At 54.2% G+C, this 19501-nt stretch overlaps 1 protein-coding gene across 2 annotated transcripts in view; it reads left to right on the top strand.

The window, feature by feature from the left end:
- MYOM2 (myomesin 2) overlaps positions 1-19501 on the top strand; it is a 73800-nt gene that overhangs the window by 9971 nt on the left and 44328 nt on the right. For both annotated transcript variants that reach the window (XM_015065685.3, XM_053216222.1), the window contains exons 4-11: positions 965-1103; positions 1220-1377; positions 2510-2602; positions 9266-9354; positions 9431-9481; positions 11840-12004; positions 15867-16028; positions 18378-18519. In XM_015065685.3, coding sequence (XP_014921171.3) covers positions 965-1103; positions 1220-1377; positions 2510-2602; positions 9266-9354; positions 9431-9481; positions 11840-12004; positions 15867-16028; positions 18378-18519 — 999 coding nt within the window. The remainder of the gene's footprint in view (positions 1-964; positions 1104-1219; positions 1378-2509; positions 2603-9265; positions 9355-9430; positions 9482-11839; positions 12005-15866; positions 16029-18377; positions 18520-19501) is intronic.

Below are 19501 nucleotides of genomic sequence, written 5' to 3' on the forward strand. Positions count from 1 at the left end.
CTCACGTCGTCTGTGTGGGCGCCTCGGCGTGGCGTGTCAGACCCCTAGGCCGCCAGATGCTGACTTTCTCCCTTTTTCAATGTTTATTTATTTTGAGAGAGAGACAGTGTGAGTGGGGGAGGGGGAGGGGGAGGGGAGAGAATCCCAAGCAGGCTCCACGCTGTCAGCACAGAGCCCGACATGGGGCTTGAACTCACAGACTGGGAGATCAGAACCTGAGCCGAGAAAGAGCCAGGTGCTTAACCAACTCAACCCCCAGGTGCCCCCTCCCTTTTTAAAAAATGTTTATTTATTATTTTTGAGAGAGCGAGAGAGAGAGAAGGAGAAAGAACACGAGCATGAGCGGGGGAGGGGCAGAGGTAGGGAGACACAGAATCCTTAGCAGGCTCCAGGCTCCGAGCTGTCACCACAGAGCCTGATGCAGGGCTCGAACTCGTGAACTGCGAGATCATGACCTGAGCCAAAGTCGAATGCTCAACCGACTGAGCCCCTGGGCACCCCAGTTATATTTCAATTTTAACTTTTTGTGTGTTTATAAAAAATAATGCATTTTTGTTTCAATCCCTGAATTTTCTTTTTTTTACATTTTTTTCGATTTTTTATTGATTTTTGCGAGACAGAGAGAGAGAGAGAGAGAGACACGGAACGTGAGCGGGGGAGGGGCAGAGAGAGAGGGAGACACAGAATCGGAAGCAGGCTCTAGGATCCGAGCCGTCAGCACAGAGCCCGACGCGGGGCTCGAACTCACGAACCGCGAGATCACGACCTGAGCCGAAGTCAGACGCTCAGCCGACTGAGCCCCCCAGGTGCCCCCCGCATGGTCTCATTCACGCCTCCTACACCTGCCCTCGTCACAGCTCTGTGTGGTGCAGGCTCACCAGCGCACAGAGGTCTCGAAGGAGATGAACACAGGCAGACGTGCCCTTTTCGGTGTGTCCTGAGAATAACGTCACCTCTCCCACAGGTACCAGTCTCTGGTGGCTTCGTATGGAGAAGCCAAGCGGCAGCGTTTCCTCCGGGAGCTGGCGGAGATGGAAGAGAACGTGCACCTGGCTCGCTCACAGGCGCAGCACCAGCTGGACAGATACGCCATTCAGCAGATGGTAGGGGGCCGCCTGCGTCTCCGGGAGAGGCGAGGGCCTCGTCCTGGGTGCTCCCGATGCGTTCGCGCGGCCTGTTGGCGGGGCAGGGGCGCTGACGCATCCTTGCCCCGGGACAGGTGGAGGACAAGCTCGCCGGGGAAAGGCACTCGTACGAGGAGCGGATGCGCAGGGCCCCCGAGATCCTGGTGCGCCTGCGATCCCACACCGTGTGGGAGAGGATGTCCGTGAAGCTGTGTTTCACCGTGCAAGGCTTTCCCACCCCCGTGGTGCAGTGGTGAGTGCCGTTCCCGGCCCGGGGAGGGCTGTCCTGTTCTCGCCCTCTCTTTTTAATGATGGTTTTTTAACGTTTGTTTATTTTTGAGAGAGAGAGAGAGGGAGAGAGAGAAACCTAGACATGGGGCTCAGTCAAACGAACGGTGACATCATGGCCTGAGCCGAAATCAAGAGTCAGACTCTTACCCGCCGGGCCGCCCCGGCGCCTGCACTTTCTTGCAGGGATCTGGAAACGGCTGCCTGAGCCGTGCGGTGGGAGATCCACGCGAAGGAAGCACGTGGCACACGGCCCGTCCCGCTGACCACCTTGTGCGAGACTCCGGGAAAGGCCTTTATAAAAACTCGCAGGGCGTCCGTTATAGATACCATGGCAACGTTTTTCATGTCGGTGCAACAGACTCAGCTGAGTTTTCAGAGGGTTTTTATTTCAGAGAGAGTTCCCCCGGGTGGCCTGTGTTTACACGAGTGGCTCTGCTTTTAACTTGGGAAGGCTTCCCGCTGGAGCTGGGCTGTGGTCGACCGGACCCCGGACCTTAGGAGCCAAGACAAGTCTCCAGGCCCCATATGTGCTTGTCTGTTTCCTCACTTGCTGGAAGTGATAACATTCCCGAAGTTTGTAGCTTGCTGCAAAAACTGTAAGCATTTTACTCACACCCTGGATTGGGGCGCTCAGCCCAGATCAGAAAAAAGGAGCCCATATGCCAGGGAGACGAGGTCCTGCTGTCCTGCATGGGGCAAGGAGGCCAGCTTCGTTGAGTCAGGGTCCAGTGTGGTTTGATCCTGTGGAACTCTCTGGAGAGGCTGGCCCGGAACCCAGCTAACGCTGGCAACATTTCGTTCTCATGGAAGGACTTTTCCTGGATTCCTGACGGAGTCCAAGGAGCCCTGCGGCCCTCGCTGTCATCGGTTGAGGATCGCCCAGACGGGCTGAATCCTGCACGAGCTGCTCTCCCCTAAACAGACAGGCAGACACGGGCCCTAGATCGCCCCCCCGGCCACTCCGCTGTGCCCACGGGCCCTGCGTGAAGCTCGCACAGGCGGGGAGTAGCGTCCCGAGGGGCCGTAAAGAAGGCTGGGACAAAATGCAAAGTCCACTCTGCCTTTGCACTAAAATCAGCGTTTCCCTCGTTTAGGTATAAAGACGGCAGTTTGATCTGCCAAGCAGGAGAGCCGGGGAAGTACAGAATCGAGAGCAAGTATGGCGTGCACACCCTGGAGATCAACAGGTAAGGTCTTGGTGGGCCTGGCCACGTGCCCTGGGACACCTGCCCCAAATAGTCAGTGCTGCTCATGCGGGAGAGAAACCGAATTTAAAACCAGGAGGTCGGGTTGCACCCCGTCCCTGTGTGTTCCACGTGCTCTCGGTGGTATTTCCAAGTTAATCTGTGGTAGAAGCTTCCCTTGTTATCCTCGGTGTCGGGCCACAGGGAGGCAAACCCAGTGGTTTTGTCCGGGCCCCTGCTCTGGGAACAGGGCAGGTGGTTTAAGGACAGATGGACACGCTCAGGTGTAAAGGTTATGGTGGGTGCAGAGGATTCCTCCACACCTGTCCGGCCGCGGGGCTGTGTCTCATACAGGTTTGAGGAGTAGTCCCTCAACCCAGGCTCCTCAAGGAAATACAACTTTTATATTTTTTTCTCAGAAATTGAAAAAAATGTAGGATACAGCTAAGTAAGAGAAAAAAATCGTATTTCCCACAGCTGGCATCAGTATTTTGCTGGATGGATAGCGTGTCATTTTCCTTACACAACACATACACAGGCATGCACACACACACTACATCCACGTTGACATACGTGATCTAAACAGGTGGTGAGTGTGTGCGTGTAGGACGTCATATCAAGTCCTTTCCAGGAAAAGATAAGCGATCCTAATATAAAGGCAAGAAATCAGTAAGACGTTAGAATATATAACTTTACTGGGTTCACTGTTACCACCCTGTGGAGCCACCATGTCATAATTAGGTTCAGTTTACTTAGAGGTAAAGGAATCCCCAGTAAAATAGCTCCAATGAAATAATTCCCAAGACGACTCGTGGAAGTCACGAGTCAGTACAACGTCACCTTTACCTGGCTTCCAGACGCACTTCTTCCGCCGAGGGGATTCTCTCCTGTTTTGTTGAAAAGCCTTTGTACCTGGGTTCCGTTAAAGAGAAGGTGATTCTGAGGGCGCTCCGTCTGGCGACCAGGGGGTGGGGCCCAGGCCCCTGCCCCAGAAGGGCAGTGGGGTGTGCTCCTCGGAGCGGGCGGGGGCGCGGAGGGACACCACCACGAGGAAGCGTCAGGGGGCGGGGGTCCTTCCAGACCCACCGGCAGGTTTCGTGCTGAAGGCCGGCCAGGCGATGGGACTCACCTGGGGGGCAGTGAGGAGCCCGGTCCGACACGGAGCTGGGGGCTCCCTGAGCTGACGTAGCGGGCTTCCCGAGCATGAGGACGAGGCCCAAGGTTGAGGTTCGGCGGAGGCTGACCCAGGTTGATCCGGGTGGGAGTCTTTGCCGGCTCCCCTCCACCCAGCGGGAAGTCGGTCTCGCCTCCTTTCTGCGCTTTCCTTCGTCGCCCTCGCTGTTTCATCCTCTGCCTCCTGCCCGTTTTCTCCCTCCCTGTTTCCCACTCTGACTTTGGGGAAGAGCCCAGGCGTGAGCCCCCCGGGCACTGGCCACCCAGCACTCAGGACCGCACCGCACGGGGCGCCGGCTGGCTGTCAGCCCCAAGCTGTGTGTCCCCCCCCCCCCACCCCCCGTCCTCACGCGAGGCCAACTTCCTCGTCAGTCACACGCACCCGGTATGTGCCTCTGGAGGCCCGGAAGGTTCCCCGTCACCAGAACTGTCACTGCACCTACAGATTACTTAGAACAGGTGTTAGAAGATTGTAATGAACATGGAAGCGTCTGACAAGTCATTACCCTGTTTTGCCAGGTAAATACGAGGCTCTTTCAGGAAGCTGGAGGTTCTGGCCTCATGGGCCTACTGGTGCTGTTTATTGACAACCTACTGTGTACCAGGCACTGGTCCAGATGCTTGGGGTACAGGACCAAAACTGAGGTCCTCATCTCAGGTCTTATGTGCTGGCATAAGGAGGTGAACCGTAAGCGTAATAAAATAGTGAATTATATAGTAAATCAGGAGGCTGTGGTACTGGGCGTGGGGAATGGGGGTCTCTTGGTGTGGGGGTGGGCTAGGTGGTGGGGTTAAGTGGGGTGGTCAGGCCAGCCCTCCCTGAGAAGACATCTTCTGAACAAGGCTTACAGGAGATGGTGAATGGGATAGATGGGGAGTTGGGCCACGAGGGTGCCAGCCCGAGGCGGCAGCTGCAGCAGAGGCTCCGAGAGGTTGTGTCCCAGCCCCCTCGGGCTGGTCTGGGCTGTGGCCGGCGAGGGACAGGAGGTCAGAGATAGAGCCGGGACCGTGAGGGCCACACGGACGCTGTGGGCCGTGGCAAGGACTTTGAGGGGGGCGGTGGAAGATCTGACCCGTGTCTTGAAAGGGTCTAAAGCCTGGCTCTGAACAGAAGGCAGGGCTGAGTGCTGGTGGCCATGCCGTGGCTGGCGAGAAGGGCGTGGGCTCTACACGGGTTCTGGAGAGAGAACGACAGGAAGTGTGACAGATCGGAGGCGGGGTGCTCGTGGAAAGGGGGGCCGCTGAGATGAGCAGGCAGAAGGGGGGCGAGTCTAGGTGCAAGCATGCACAGAGGGTCGGGGTCTCCTCGCCTGGGGCATTGGAATGCCCTGGCCCCTTGCTGCAATTTTCAGAGAATAGTTCTCTCTCCTTTGGTTTCCACGATTCATGAAACTTTAGTGGATGGAGAGCCACGCTCTGTAGAAGGAGAATGTCCACCCTCATTTGGGGCGTGCGTTTGTGCTCAGGGACATCTCTTCTCTGGCCTGGGGTGCGTTGTGGCCGGTGAGGGTTACGAGGGTCAGTCTGACGATCCAGCCAGCTCCCCTGCAGCCGCGTGGGAAGGACAGTTTTAAGAGGAAAAACCACTTTCCACTCTCAAGTATGAAACTTTTACATTTTTAAAAAATGCTTATTTATTTTTTGAAAGAGAGAGAGAGAGAGAGAGAGAGAGAGAGAAAGGGCAGAGAGAGGAGAGAATCCCAAGCAGGCTCCGTGCTGTCAGCACAGAACCCCACGCAGGGCTTGATCCCACGAACCGTGAGATCATGACCTGAGCCGAAATCAAGAGTTGGACGCTCCCCCGACTGAGCCGCCCAGAGGCCCCAAAACGTTTAAATTTATACAGGCTTTGGACCAAACAGACTGATGAATCCTCGAAGGGCCCCGGATGCCGTCATCCGCAGTTCGTGAACCCAGATAGGCCTGGGTCGGGACCCTCTGGGCAGAGGCAGTGTGAACCTTCTTCAGACACAGAATGGAGGTGGGGGGGGCCCCCGCAGCTGCCGCTGGGCTCAGCTGTTCATTCCAAAGTGCTGACCTGCCATCATTTGATCTGTGGCCGTTCCGAGTGGTGGGGAATGTGCTGGCCACGTCTGTTGGGAGGGCAGGGGCGGGAGGATGGGGGGTTGCGAGCTCTTCCTTCATGGCCGCAGGAGTGACGTTCACCTCCAGGAATACTCCTTGGCGGCCGTCTGAATTCTTAAAGTGCCGGAAGGGAAGCTTCTGACCCTTTGGTGCTGTTCAAATTCGACACTATTTTATACGCTCGTAAGATTTTTTCTGGGGACTCATCATGCGCGTCCTGTTTCTTCAGGGAATTTTAATGCTGCTCTCATAGTGTAATGAGAGCGTTTAGAGGGATCTGGCTCCCGTTTTCTTTGTTGCACCGCCCCCCCCCCCCCCCCCATGCCTGCTGAGCTCAGCACGGCTGACCTCCTCTTGCACTTTCTTTAGACTTCCATATGCAAACTCTGATTCGAGTTAAATGGTGAATCCCGCGTAAGGACATTGGGCCAGAGTAGCCAGGGCAGGCCACAGACCACTGAAACATTCGTCTGTCCTCTTTAAACTGGATACAATTTCATGAGTCCTTTAAGAGGCAGTTCAGATCAAGACTTTGAGACACAGAAGTGCCCCCGGGAAGTTTGTACAAACGGGGACCAAAGGAAACCCCCTCTGTCTGTTCCGGCAACCTGTCCCAACAGAAAATAAAACCGATTGCCTCTTAATCACTCGCTTGCAGTTTCTCACAGAGTGAAGGACAGGCCGGAAGCAGGCTCTGCCCCGGGGGGTGGGGGTGGCGGAGGATGGGGAGGGGATTGCCCAATGCCACCTCCCGGTGCGGCCTGGGGGAGGAGAGAGAGAACGCAGTCCTGCTGGCCCGTGGGAAGGTTGGACAGAATTTTGAGTTGGGTACAGTCTCCTCAAAATCTGCGTGCCCGGCCCGTCCACCCTCTGCTTCCACGCTGCCCCAGTGCCCCAGACACTGTCCTTCCCGCAGCCCGCACACAGCACCAGCACGGGGCAGCGTGTGTGAGCAGGACCCCCATACACCCTGGGACGCTTCCTTACGGCCTCTCGATGTCCCGGAGTTTTTTATGCAACATAAAACGTTTGCAAAGGGGAAACGCGAAAGCAACGAGATAAAAGTAAACGTAAGACCAAGTGTCGACTTATCCACAGCCAGCACCTGTGCGGGACGCCGTCCCCGGACGGTTGCAGTAAATCAGGGCGTCTGAATACTTGGGCGTATGGACTTCCTCGCACCCCGGACGAGCACCGTGGACCCTGTTCTGGATGAAGGCACACGAGCACGTACACAATCAGTCTGTGTGTCACTGAGGAAGGTTCCAGCTCCTAAGTACCGGCTTCCTCCTCTCCAGCCCCATCCCTACCGCTAAGTACTAAGTGATAATTGGTCCCTTGACATCCTGTCAGTGCTAATGTGTTAGGGAGCTCCCCTCCGTCTCTTATTCTCGGCTGAGACACGAGCTCAGAATCTTGTAGAAGTTGCTGCCTGACTGGGTCCTGCCCTGCAGGACTCACCCTGCTCCTTCCTTCCCTTCTCCGAGTTGTTTCCAGGGACTCTGTCACAAGGCGCATTCCCTTCCCCTGTCCCTTCTGGCTGTTCCACCCACAGAGAAACGAAAGAGCAATTAATTGCAGTTCTCAAAACGCTTAGAAGTCTGTTTTGCTTTGTTGGAACGTGAAGGCAGAGGAGAGAGCCCGAGTCATGGAGCGAGCAGGGAAGCATCTTCGAACTTGGGTCCGGGAGCTCTGCTAATATGTTTTAATGAATAACGTACTAGCGAGCGACGGTCCTACAAACTACAAATGTTTTCAAATACGTTGTTTTATTTGATTGTCAGAGTCACCTGAGTGAAGGGCAGATGCACGGTAGACGTACTTGAGAAGTTTAAGGCGGATGCTCTCTATCCGTTACAAAGTCAGCGGATGAACTCGTCAGGCAGGTGGAGCGAAGGCGAGGATCTGACGTGACCCGTCTGCCAGCTCGTAATATCCCAGCACCGCTTGCCGAGTGCCTGTGGGTGCTGCACTTTTTAAAGGATCTTTCTTTTTAAACTTTATTTATTTTGATAGAGAGAGGGAGCACGCATGTGCATGATGGAGTGGGGCGGGGGCAGAGAGAGGGAGAGAGAATCCCAAGCAGGCTCCACGCTGTCAGCACAGAGCCCGACTCGGGCTCGATCCCACGAGCTGTGAGATCGTGACCTGAGCTGAAGTCGGACACTTAACCATCTGAGCCACCCAGGCACTCCTGCTGTACTTTGAAAAACTGCTAAAATATACATTGAAGACAAAATGGGGAGATTTGGTTTGTAAACCACGGGGCACAGCCTGAGGACCACCGGTATGAAGTCCAGGAGGCCAAGGAGACAGGAAAGAGATTCACGATGCCCAGCTGGACAGCGCTAAGTGACCTCCCCATACGTGCTCCCTGAGTGCCCGTGTTCCTGGGGCAGCCGGTCTCCCCGCTCTGCACGTGGCGCAGGGTCGGGACACCCTGACCCAGTGGTTCTCACAGACCTCCGTGCTTCTCTCCGTGTGGCCTCGGCTGTGCCGTGCTGTTGCCGGTGGGGGTGCTGCTTGCAGGGGCAGGTGTGGGGCTGATCCCAGACGCAGGATACCCTCCTGTCTGCAGAATGCATTTATGAAAACGAAATGGCTTGGGGCGCCGGGGTGGCTCGGTTGGTTAAGCATCCCACTCTCAGTTTTGGCACGGGTCATGACCTTGTGGTTCGTGAGTTTGAGCCCCGTGTTGGGGCTCAATTTCCTGCCTATATCCGTGGTCTCTGTGACATTTTCTGTATTCTGCTGGGAAGCTTCAACTTTTTCCAGATCAGTTTTGGGGGGTGGGTGCGGAGGGGCTCCAGCCTGGAGAAGCTGGGGTCTGGTGGTTCCTGGGTCACGGTTCTTTCTGGAGGTGGGTGTCCATCATCCCTATGGCCCTGGGGGTGGCTGCCTGGGCTGGGTCCAGTTCGACACCTTCAAAACACCCCCGAGTGGGTGCTTCATATCTATTATTTTGGGGCTTGGGAAATACTCTCCCGTCCACATGGGAACCCCGGGTGTGGAGTGAGGTGGAGTTAATTTTCCCGGTGGTGGAGGTCGGGGGGGCCTTCCCATTGGCAAAATAAAGCCACGAATCCTATAGAGGAAGAAAAATTGAGCCAGAGGGGAACATAGACTTCCCCTTGAGAATGCAGTTGAGGAGATCGAGAAGCATCTGTACTACTGTTTTCCTCGAGGACAGGGAAGCCATAGTTTGGGATCAGACCTTGCCGTGTCTATAATTAACAGCTCGTTCCACAGACAGAGCTGGCATTGTTCTTAAACAAACCACTCACGAACAAAGGATCTGGGTCACACGCGTGGCTTTCGAGGAACCTTGCGCTCAGATTAGGGTCACCGGCCCCTGCAGAACAGTCCCACAGTACATTCAGGGCGTGACCTTGCTTTCTCTCCTCCAAGGGCGAACTTTGATGACACAGCAACATACTCCGCGGTGGCCACAAACGGGTACGGACAGGTGTCGACCAATGCTGCCGTGGTCGTGAGAAGTGAGTTGTCCTCCCGGGGTGCGGGCACGCCTTGGCGCCTCCCGTCCCCCGTGCCCTTCAGCGGCTTGTCTTGCAGGGTTCCACGGAGACGAGGAGCCGTTCCGTTCGGTGGGACTCCCTATCGGATGTAAGTCTGCTGTTTTCCTTTTTGTGCAGAAAAACGTGTGGCGACACAGCACAGAGTTAAAAAGTCGTTTTCTGAGGGTCGAATCGTTTCTTAAAGCCGTGTGTTTGCTGGCACTGCTAGTATGCTGACAGGCCGTCCCCACGTAACTCTGTGGCTAGGTGGAATTCTGAGACGCTGGTGAAACTGACAGACCTCACACCTTTGGATTGGGGACAACACGGAATCCAGATCTTTGACCTGAATGCGTGCTGTTGCCACAGGGCCCATTTATAGCAAACAGCCACCGTTGAGCAGGGTGACGGCGTGTGGCAGATGACGTTCAGAAGCTGGCTCAGGGCCCTGCCTTTAAATGGTGGACGCTCCCTTCCCGCTGTGTGTGATGCCCGTAGCCCCTGTGACTTCGGACCCGGCTCTTCGCTTATCTGTTGGGAAGGTTCTCCCTCTCTGCACTGTGGACACGTGTCTGATGCTGTCAGCTCCTCTGCGGGGCTTGGGGACTGGAGGCCACCAGCGGGCCCCCTGTTTCCAAGGCAACCGAGGTGGGCCCCTGATGAGGCAAGTCAAGTGTCTTCCTGAGTCCCAGGGCTGGTGTCGAGCCAGAAGGCCAGGAAGCTGGGGTGGCCCGAGTCGGGTGAGGGTGGAGAAGGGAGCCGTGTCCATAGCATCTCCAGGACCAGGACTTGGCAGGCTGACTCAGTGACTTACCATGGCTTTTTCACGGGATGGGAGTAAGGTTTGGGGTTGACCTGACCTTCCGAAAGAATAATCGTATGATTCCACGGCAGCTTTCGTTTTACCCTGATGGGAGGTGGAGATGTTACAGGTCAAGTGTCGGTGAAGACCTGACTTCAGGTCGGGGGCCCGAAGGGAAAGCCTTTCTGGCAGCCGCTGGACACTTGTGTGTGGTCGGCCCTCGGCCATTTCTGGGTCAGGTATTGGATTGGCTCGTGCCCTTCCCTCGGGGGTTGTCGAAGACCATTAGCAAGCGAGCAGGACAAGTTCAGAGCCGACAGGTGGAGAGGCAGGGAGGCCCGAGAACATGTGTGTTGGGGAGACGTCTGACGGTGTCCCCTGGGTTCCAGGGACCATGTGGAGCCTGCTGGGAGGATGGCCCTGAGGCACCAGTGGAGACGGAAGGGACCTTGGGGGCTGGTCCCTGGTCCCGTCCCCTGGGGTTCCTCTGTTGGTTAAAATCGTGTCTGCTTGAGTAAAACCTCTGCGGTATCTATAACATACTGATACGCACAGACCGTGACATAATAGACACTGTGCAGTCGGTCACCACCCGTGTTCAGCAGATGTGAATGTGTTGCCACTTTTTTCAGTTATTTTTAAACAATTGGAGTCCGATTGGCAGAACACAAAGCTAAGCATTTTCAAATGGACACTTCGGTGACCCTCGGGTGTTTTTAGGGAGCAAAACTATCAGGAGTTGAGGAATCTCCACAATCCTTCCCTCCTTCCCCTCACCCGTCTTCCTCCAAGAAGAAACCGTCACCTTGAAGCTCCCAGCTCCTTAAAAACATCTTCCCTGCAGGCATGTGTTTCTAAGTCACAGGTGGTTTTTATTTCGAAAATTTACTGTGCACTTTTTTTCTGAAACACTGCCCCCTCCACTAAACAGTGTATTTTTGAGATTCAGTCTCGGTGCCTCTGGATCTGGTTAATTCATTTTGTCTGCAGCGTAAATGGCATTCAGTTGATGAATGTGCCACAGTTCATTCTGACGACGAGAAAGCCCCCCATGTGGGGTCGATGCAGGATTCAAACCCTTTACTCTTACCTGTGGTCCAGTCTCCGGGTTGCCTCCTGTCCCGCCTGTTTCTGTCCCCTCTGTCACAGAGGGTCCGCTCCTCTCCAGGACGGGTCTTCTGGTTCTCTGGGAGTGGGTTAGTGAGCTCAGCTGCTAGGACACGGCCACACGCTGGGGGCCTCAACCTCCCGCGTCTGCTCACGGATCTCAGAAGTCAGAGATCACCGTGTCGGCCCAGCGGCTGTGGCCCCCTTCCAGCCGTGCGGACAGCGCCTTCTCACCGCGTCTGCACACGGAGGAGAGAGAGCCCGAGCGTCTGCCTGTCCTGATAAGGATGCTAGTCCCATCACGGAGCCCACCCTCATGGCCTGATCTAGAACTCCTCCCCTTCCCAAGACCCCACCTCCTCATACCTTCTCTCTGGGGCTTAGGGCTTTGACACGTGACTTTGGGGGACACCAGTCTATCCCATCACGCACCTCTCTCGAGGACGGGATGTGTGATGGTGGATTGGGGGACTTTCGCGGTCATGGCCTGCTGTGCACCTGCTGGGCTGGGAATGGCTGCGCCTGCCGCCGTAACGCTGTCCCGCTCTCTCTGCGCAGTGCCCCCTTCGTCCGTGATCCCGTACATGCACTTTGACGTCCAGTTTCTGGAGAAATTTGGAGTCACCTTCGGGAGGGAAGGCGAGACTGTCACTCTCAAGTGCACGCTGCTGGTGACGCCGGAGCTGAAGAGGGTGCAGCCGCGTGCCGAGTGGTACCGAGATGGTGAGTGTGATGTGGGGACAACCCCCCGACGGGGGACACCCCTGGGCGTTCGTGTCCCCGCCGTGGTCGCTGCAGACAGCACGGCAAGCAGGGAGACCGGGGAGAGCCGGGAGCCTGCCACGGACCCTGACCTTCACCCCGGCGTGTGAGAGGTTAACGGGGGTGCCCGAATTTAGAGGAGGCACAGGAGATCTTTATAGCTGCCTAAGAAGGGTCTTCCTGGGGTTAAGAAGAAGCGAGGTGTCTGTGTCTTTATGTTCCTCCTTGGCTAAAACAACCCCCGCCGTTTATTGTGTGTTGGACTGTGTGTTGAATGTGACACCCTTCTTCCACGCGGACCCGAGACGGGGATGGGATTGTGGCTCCCTGCGACAGGTGGGCGCTGCGACAAGGGGCTTCTTCAAGGTGCTTCCTGCGCAGCAGGACTGGGGCAGACGCCGCGCTCCTTCCCAGCGTGCACGGCTGTCCTGCGCGGTGCAGGGACGGTGCGAGAGGGTTTTCCTTCATCGTGTCTGCCCTGGGGCTCCTAACAGAAACCGGTTTTCTGTGCAGCCAGTGTGACTGGCCTGCTTATCTCTTCTTGGGCCCTAACACTGTGCAAAATATGACAAGGACGTAGGCCAGCCTGCCCACAAGGTATTTATAAACAGCTGCAGGAAAATAGAAATATAAAGCTGTGTCCTTTTAAAGTGTGAGAAATGTCCCAGAACGTGACGCTTCGCCAAATACACGGCAGGGACCACGTGTCCAGTCTGAGCGGAGCCGAGGGAGGGAGGGGGACACTCTTTGTGGTGACAGACGGGATTTAATTTACCCTCTGTAGCTCTAATTTAAGACAGGAGGTCTAACTTGAGTTCCAAGATTCTAATTTACTTCTTCTGTGGAGAATGACATCGGTTTGAGGAAAGTTTTCATTATGTCCCCGGAGGGTAGTGATGTCAGCTTTGGAGGGTTTCCTAGTGACGGGGAAGTGCCTGGCATCCGGGTGACGCGGCACTTTCCTGGCCTTGACCTGTGTGCAGAGAACTTGTGCTCGGAGCCAGTGCCTGGCCTGTCCCCATGGCGAGCTGGGGCCTTGTGGCATTAGGGGGCTTAGCTGTGCCAGACGCCCCGCGTGCACAGTCACGGTAAGATCTTCACGGGCTTTAGTACTCAAGAGGGAACCGGTAGAGACTTATCAGTGGCTTATTTGTAGACATTAAAATGCAAGGAGATTTTGGGTTTTTTTTTTACCCTTTAAAATTAATGAGCTGTGAGGCTCCAGGTGGCTGGTAAACCCCAAGGTGATGTCAGCCCGAGGAATGCTATCCTCCGTGAGGCACAGCAGGTGCACCGTGCAAACGGGACGTGTGGAATTGGGGACACAAGTTAAGATAGATTAGAACTCTAATCTAACAGGAGGAGGGAGAACCAAGTTTACTCCTATTAAAACCCGAGACCCACCCTTGGGTGTGATTTGCACTTGAGGCCGATTTGGCAAGTCCTGACATGCTTACGGAGCCCGTGGTGGGGTGGGCCTCTGGTCGGGGGACTGGCTCCTGGCTAGACATGCCACTCCAGCTGATGGGCCCTGGTCTTAAATACATGTGACTGCAAGCAAGTCACGTACGTACGTGCTGTGCATTCCCTATGGCGCGTGAGGGACTTTGTGGGGACAGACAGGTCCTCGGGAGCACGAGCCACGACAGCATCCTGCCGGGAATAGCCTGGTGTCTTAGTCCGTCCCGGCTGCGCTGACAGAAATACCACGGCCGGGCGGCTTACACAGTGGACGGACCTCCCACACTTCTGGAGGCTGGAGGTCCAAGACCCGGGCACCCGCAAGGCCCGCCCCCCCCCACTGGCTTGCGGACTGGGGAGCTTTCCCCCTCCACTCCAATGACTTGATCATCCTATGTCACTCACTCCTTTCTGGAGTGTTACATTTTAACGTTGTATTTTGTATTATATCACATTATATTTTTATATTTATATTTATATTGTACTTACTGTGTATCAGGTACTGTGCTAGTTCCTCTGGATAAGAGAGAAAAAGTGATAAAATATTTTAAACTTTCTATTTTTATGATACTTAAAATTTTTAAAAATATTTTTAATTTTTATTTGAGAAAGAGTGTGAAGGGGAGGGGGCAGAGAGTAGGGGAGAGAGAGAGAGAGAGAGAGAGAGAATCCCAGCAGGCTCCACGCTGTCGGGACAGAGTGCTGCTGAGTGGGGCTTCGCCTCTTGGGCTCCAGGAATGGGAAGTCCTACTGTGTGCAGCAGGGTACTTTATCGGGCAATGCACTCCTGAGCCTGCCAGTCAAGCCTGAGACAAGCCTGTTTTTAAAATGGAAAATACACAAGTAACTTTTTTCTGATACAAATGTCGTGTCTGTTTTTTGCAAAAAAAAACCCCTAAATTGTAATTTTTCTCACACTAAAATTACTCTTTTTTAGAAATTTTTTTCTTTTTAATGTTTATTTTTGAGAGAGGGAGAGAGAGAGAGCGCACAGAAGCAGGGGAGGGGCAGAGAGAGGGAGACACAGAATCGGAAGCAGGCTCCAGGCTCTGAGCTGTCAGCACAGAGCCCGACGCGGGGCTTGAACTCACGAACCATGAGGTCATGACCTGAGCCGAAGTCAGACGCCCAACCCACTGAGCCACCCGGGTGCCCCATCCCCAAAATTACTCTTACCACTTGGCTGTAGAATATATCTTGTACGTGTACATACGTGTTGAAACAGGGAAGATACATTCACTTACAACTCTCCTTTTCTTCATTTCACAAAAGGCCACACCGTGTCTCCGTGACAGTAGTTGTTTGACGTCATTGGCTCTGGGGTACCGTATCCCATTGTAGGATGGTCCGTATTTGTCCTCGGTCTCAGGGCTTGAGTTGGTCTTTATTTTTCCCATTAGGAACAATTCTGGTTTTTTTTTAGAGCTTACTTATTTATTTTTAGAGAGAGGGAGGGAGGGAGCAAGCAGGGGAGGGGCAGAGAGAGGAGAGAGAGACTCCCAAGCAGGCTCTGTGTTGCCAGCACAGAGCCCGATGTGGGGCTTGAACCCACAAACCATGAGATCGTGCCCTGAGCCAGTCAAGAGTCAGATGCTTAACTGACTGAGCCCGCCAGGTGCCCGGGGACAGTTCTTGAATGAAATTGTCACCCTCTGGGACACGTTCTTGGAACTTGTGCTTGTGCCCCAAATGGTGTGCCTGTCCTAAGACTCACCCCATGTGGCTGCTCTCCCCTGGGAGGCGGGTGGCGGGGTCTCTCTGCCCTTCCCAAGTGTGGATGTAGCCAAATTAGGAGGCGGACGAGGATCGCTCGTTCGGTGTTTCCTTGATTTCCAGAGTGGGTGTTCTTCGCCGCTTGTGGTTTCATCTGTTCTTTTTCCGCAGCCGCCTTTTTGATTTCACGGCCTCTGATGGATGGTTTGTCGGTGCTTGTACTTTCTTTGCTGAGGCGCATGGGCGGGGTCTTTCCCAGGCTAGCTTTCCACCCAGGAGAGTGTTACCTGCGAGGAAGCCGTGGCCGTGGCCGTGGTTAGACCACGTGGTTAGGTGCGGGTGGGGCGGGGCAGGCAGACAGCAGTCACACGGCCGGAAGCTCTGAGCCCAGGTCGACCCGCCGTCCCCGCGGAGACGCGCCAGGTGTCTGCGCACCCCGAGTGCGGGCCTCGGTCCTGTCCTGAGGATGCCCCCGTCCTCCCGACGGGCCGCCGTGTGTGCTCCTGGCGTGTCACACGCCCTCGGGTCGTTGTGAGGCTGAGGCTCCCTTCCTCTGTGTCCCGCCGCCCGGCCAGGACACGTTGTCCACTTTCATCGTCCGATCTCCTTGACGGTTTCTGAGGCGATCCCGTGTTGCACGCTCTTTCAGATGTGCTAGTGAAGGAGTCCAAGTGGACCAAGATGTTCTTCGGCGAAGGCCAGGCCTCCCTGTCGTTCAGCCACCTGAACAAGGACGACGAGGGTCTGTACACCTTGAGGATTGTGTCCAGAGGGGGCATCAGCGAGCACAGCGCCTTCCTGTTTGTCTGCGGTACGTGGAGCCTCCAGGGGCGAGGGGGGCACAGTCAGGGCGTGAGCGCGGGAGGCTGGGACCTCACAGGGGCTAGGCCGGAGCAGGTGCGTGTGTGGGGTCACTCACTCTGCTCCTTGGAGCCTCCTGACGTGACGCGAGCGTTCCCTGTCCTGCGTGTCAGCTCCTGTCCTGACAACGAGTCCCTGACTACACTTGGGAACAGATCAGAGTCTCCATTTTTGTCTCTCCGTTGATAAATTGATAGAATCTATGAGACGGCTTTCCAGCATGAACACGCCTGCGTTACTAATTCTCGAGAGCGTTGTAGAGCTGAGGGGGCCCCGGAGTAGGGGGCTCCAGGGGGGCGCCCCTCATTGCCTCTGGGCGCACTCACGAGGACAGGCCGGGAGGGGAGGGCTGCTGTTGTCCCCACTGCCTCCAGCGAGTGTGTGGGTAGGACGCCCGCGTGGCATTGGCACCTGCAAAGAGCTTGACATCCAGCAGTCTGTGCGCTGTCCCCTTTCTTCCTGACGTGGTCCCGCCGGGGGCTTCCTGACTCCCAGTTCATGGAATTGAGGACAAAGTCATGGCATACCAGCCACGGGGTCACACGTTCTGTACATGATCTATGAATCCCTATCACACGTGGGCACGGAGGTGTGTGTATGTGTATGTGCACGTTTATATGTGGACGTGTCATGTGCGTACACATCGTATATCTATCCTGTACAAAACGTACACATGGACACATGAAATGGATAAAATTATGTATATCATACGTATACAGTGTATGTATGTGGCTGTGTATGTGTGCACACAGGTGCGCATGTGCATGTCCACACACACACATCCACACGTATGTGTATATACCCTACAATTCTTAGGCCCATTTTGTAAGCAAGGGCTGTTACTCTCGGTTTCCCAAATGCAAATGTGGAGGCTCAGAGGCCTGGGGGACTTCTCCAGGCTGGAGGGGCAGGGGGTCAGGTGCCTGGACCCTCAGCTGGAGCCTTCCCTTGGACACTCAACAGCCCCCGGGCTTTTCTCTTCACCTGGCAGAGCCCTTTTCCCTGTATCTACTCCCAGACCCCTGTGGCCTCCAGCTTGGAGGCCCTCCTCCGCAGGGCCCAGCTGAGCCCCGCCGAAGATCCCAGAACACTTCCGCTCTAGTTGCCCGGTGCTGCTGTCCTGAGCCCCTCCGTTCGGACGGGCTGCCCAGCCTGACCTGCACTCGGTGTTCCGGGCACCTCTGTGCCTCCCGCCAGCTCTGGTTATATGTGCCTGGGATGGTCCCATCAGCATACTCTGTTTTCCACTGGAGCTGTCAGAACGCAAGAAAGGGCCGTGTCATCAGGGAGTATTATAAGTTAAAAAAAAAAGGAATAAATGTAAAACAAATACCCTCTCCCTCCCCACTCCCACAAGATGGCATGAACCTGCAGGGCCGGGGTTTTAGGCCCTTCTGTGAAGTTTTACCATTTTTATTAGGTTGGCATTAAAGTGTCCCTCCCGTTCTCCTGCACGCCTTCTGGCAAGATGTCTCGCCCCATAAAAATGCAATAAATACAGCATAGCTGAAATTGCCTTGCTTATTCAGCACCACCAGCAGAAGGAAAATAATGCACGTAGGGGGGAGTTTTACTGTTCTGATTACTTTCTGAGGATTTTGAATGGGAGAGAAAATATTTGGCTCAATGTCACGAAATGCTTAGCTTTTAATATGCCTCGAACAGGAGAGTGTGGCAGTCATGGTTACAGAATAAATATAGATTGTAGATAAGGAAATTCAATGTTTGGTGTATCCACTTTCTGAATAGCTCTGCTGGCCTAGTGCTCCTGTAATTAAAACCTGAAAATCAAACTTAATGTGCACCGTGGTCACGAGTGGCCCATGAAAGAGTGAGTGTCGTGTGGACCTAAACATTTGCTCACAGCTTGCAGAAAAAGAAAGGTTTAAATCCTCAATCTCCGAAGGATTTTGAAAGATAAAAGCGTCTAAGGTAATATTTCTCAGGTGTTAAAAAGGCCACACTATTATCATTTCATTGGTTAGTTTTTGACATGACCTTATGGGATAATCCACTATCAAGAGAAGGTGACCTTCCATTTTGGAATCAATTACAAAAAAATCATAGACTTGAGTATCTTATAGAGGGCAGAACATGTTGACTTTAAAACCTCCTAACTAGGCTTATATTTCTTGTCACCAATCCATCATAGTCAAAAAGAAGTCAGGTCATTTAGATGTGAGGACGAAGCAGGGGTCAGATCGAGTCGAGTAGATACAAGTCTGAGTTTGAAGGAACCATGAACAGGCTTGACAGTGTCCCAAGCCTCATGCCTCCCCTCCCCCGCCCCCCGGTGCAGACGCAGACCCACTGGTGACCGGGGCTCCTGGTGCGCCTATGGACTTGCAGTGCTATGACGCAAACCGCGATTATGTCATCGTGACTTGGAAGCCGCCCAACACGACCATGGAGAGCCCTGTCATTGGCTATTTCATTGATCGGTGAGTGCCCATTGTCTTCTTCCGGGGATGGGAACGTTCCTGAAATTATTGTTGGCATGGACGGTGTCTTTGGATATACTTCTAAACTCAAGTTCATGACAGCGTTCTTGATCAGGTACGTCACTGTATGGTTATTTAAGGCTCCTGACCGGATAGTTGGAAGATATCACCAAATGGCGGGGCGAGGGCGGGTAGACTCCTGCATGTGGTGCTTGGAGCTCTGCCTGCCTGTCCGACACCCAGTACCGAATGCCCTCCAGCTTCTCCCGGCATGCGGAACCCTGGTTGTGGGTTCTAGGGAGAACTTCAGTCCTGCGCCTCCTTCCGGAGCAGAAGACAGGCCGCGTGAAGCATAGCTGGGAAGAGCGCCCGCCCATTTGTACCCAAATTCCAGTCTTCCTCTCCATTAAATTAGGTTTTCTTCTTGTTTCCGAGTTAAAAAAAATATATATTGACATTTCAAGTACAGAAGATCGGACTTCACCTTTGAGTTAATAACTTAAATGTGGATCATCACAAAACGCATCAGAGTCTTAATTCTTTCATGTTCCTTTACTTGGTGTGGCGCTCAGGGCCTGGGAAGGAAACCAAGCAGAGTCGGTGAATTTGTTGCGCATGCAGTTTATGCCTCAATTACACACACCAATCACTGAGAAAAACTGTAGTCAAAGAAAATGAATTTGGAAGTAAGATAAAAGGTCTAAGCTATGGATCTATCAGAAGATGATGCATCTGGGGAGGGATTTAAGGTGCCGTATGTATAAAACACAGTAAAATAAGACGTTTGTTTCAGAAAAATCAAATTTTTTTTTTTTTTTGTCAGTACGTTTGTTAAGTTCCCTTTTCCACACCAACAAAGCTGCTTGTTTAGGTAAAATATTCACCATCGGGGTGATATTTGGAAGTGCTAAGGTCAGCTTTTGCAGAGGGCATCCGTCGGGGTTTACCTTGAATTAAAAAACAAAAAACTAAAACAAAGCTA

Source organism: Acinonyx jubatus, chromosome B1 (genome assembly GCF_027475565.1).
Source record: "Acinonyx jubatus isolate Ajub_Pintada_27869175 chromosome B1, VMU_Ajub_asm_v1.0, whole genome shotgun sequence".
Classification (NCBI taxonomy): domain Eukaryota; kingdom Metazoa; phylum Chordata; class Mammalia; order Carnivora; family Felidae; genus Acinonyx; species Acinonyx jubatus.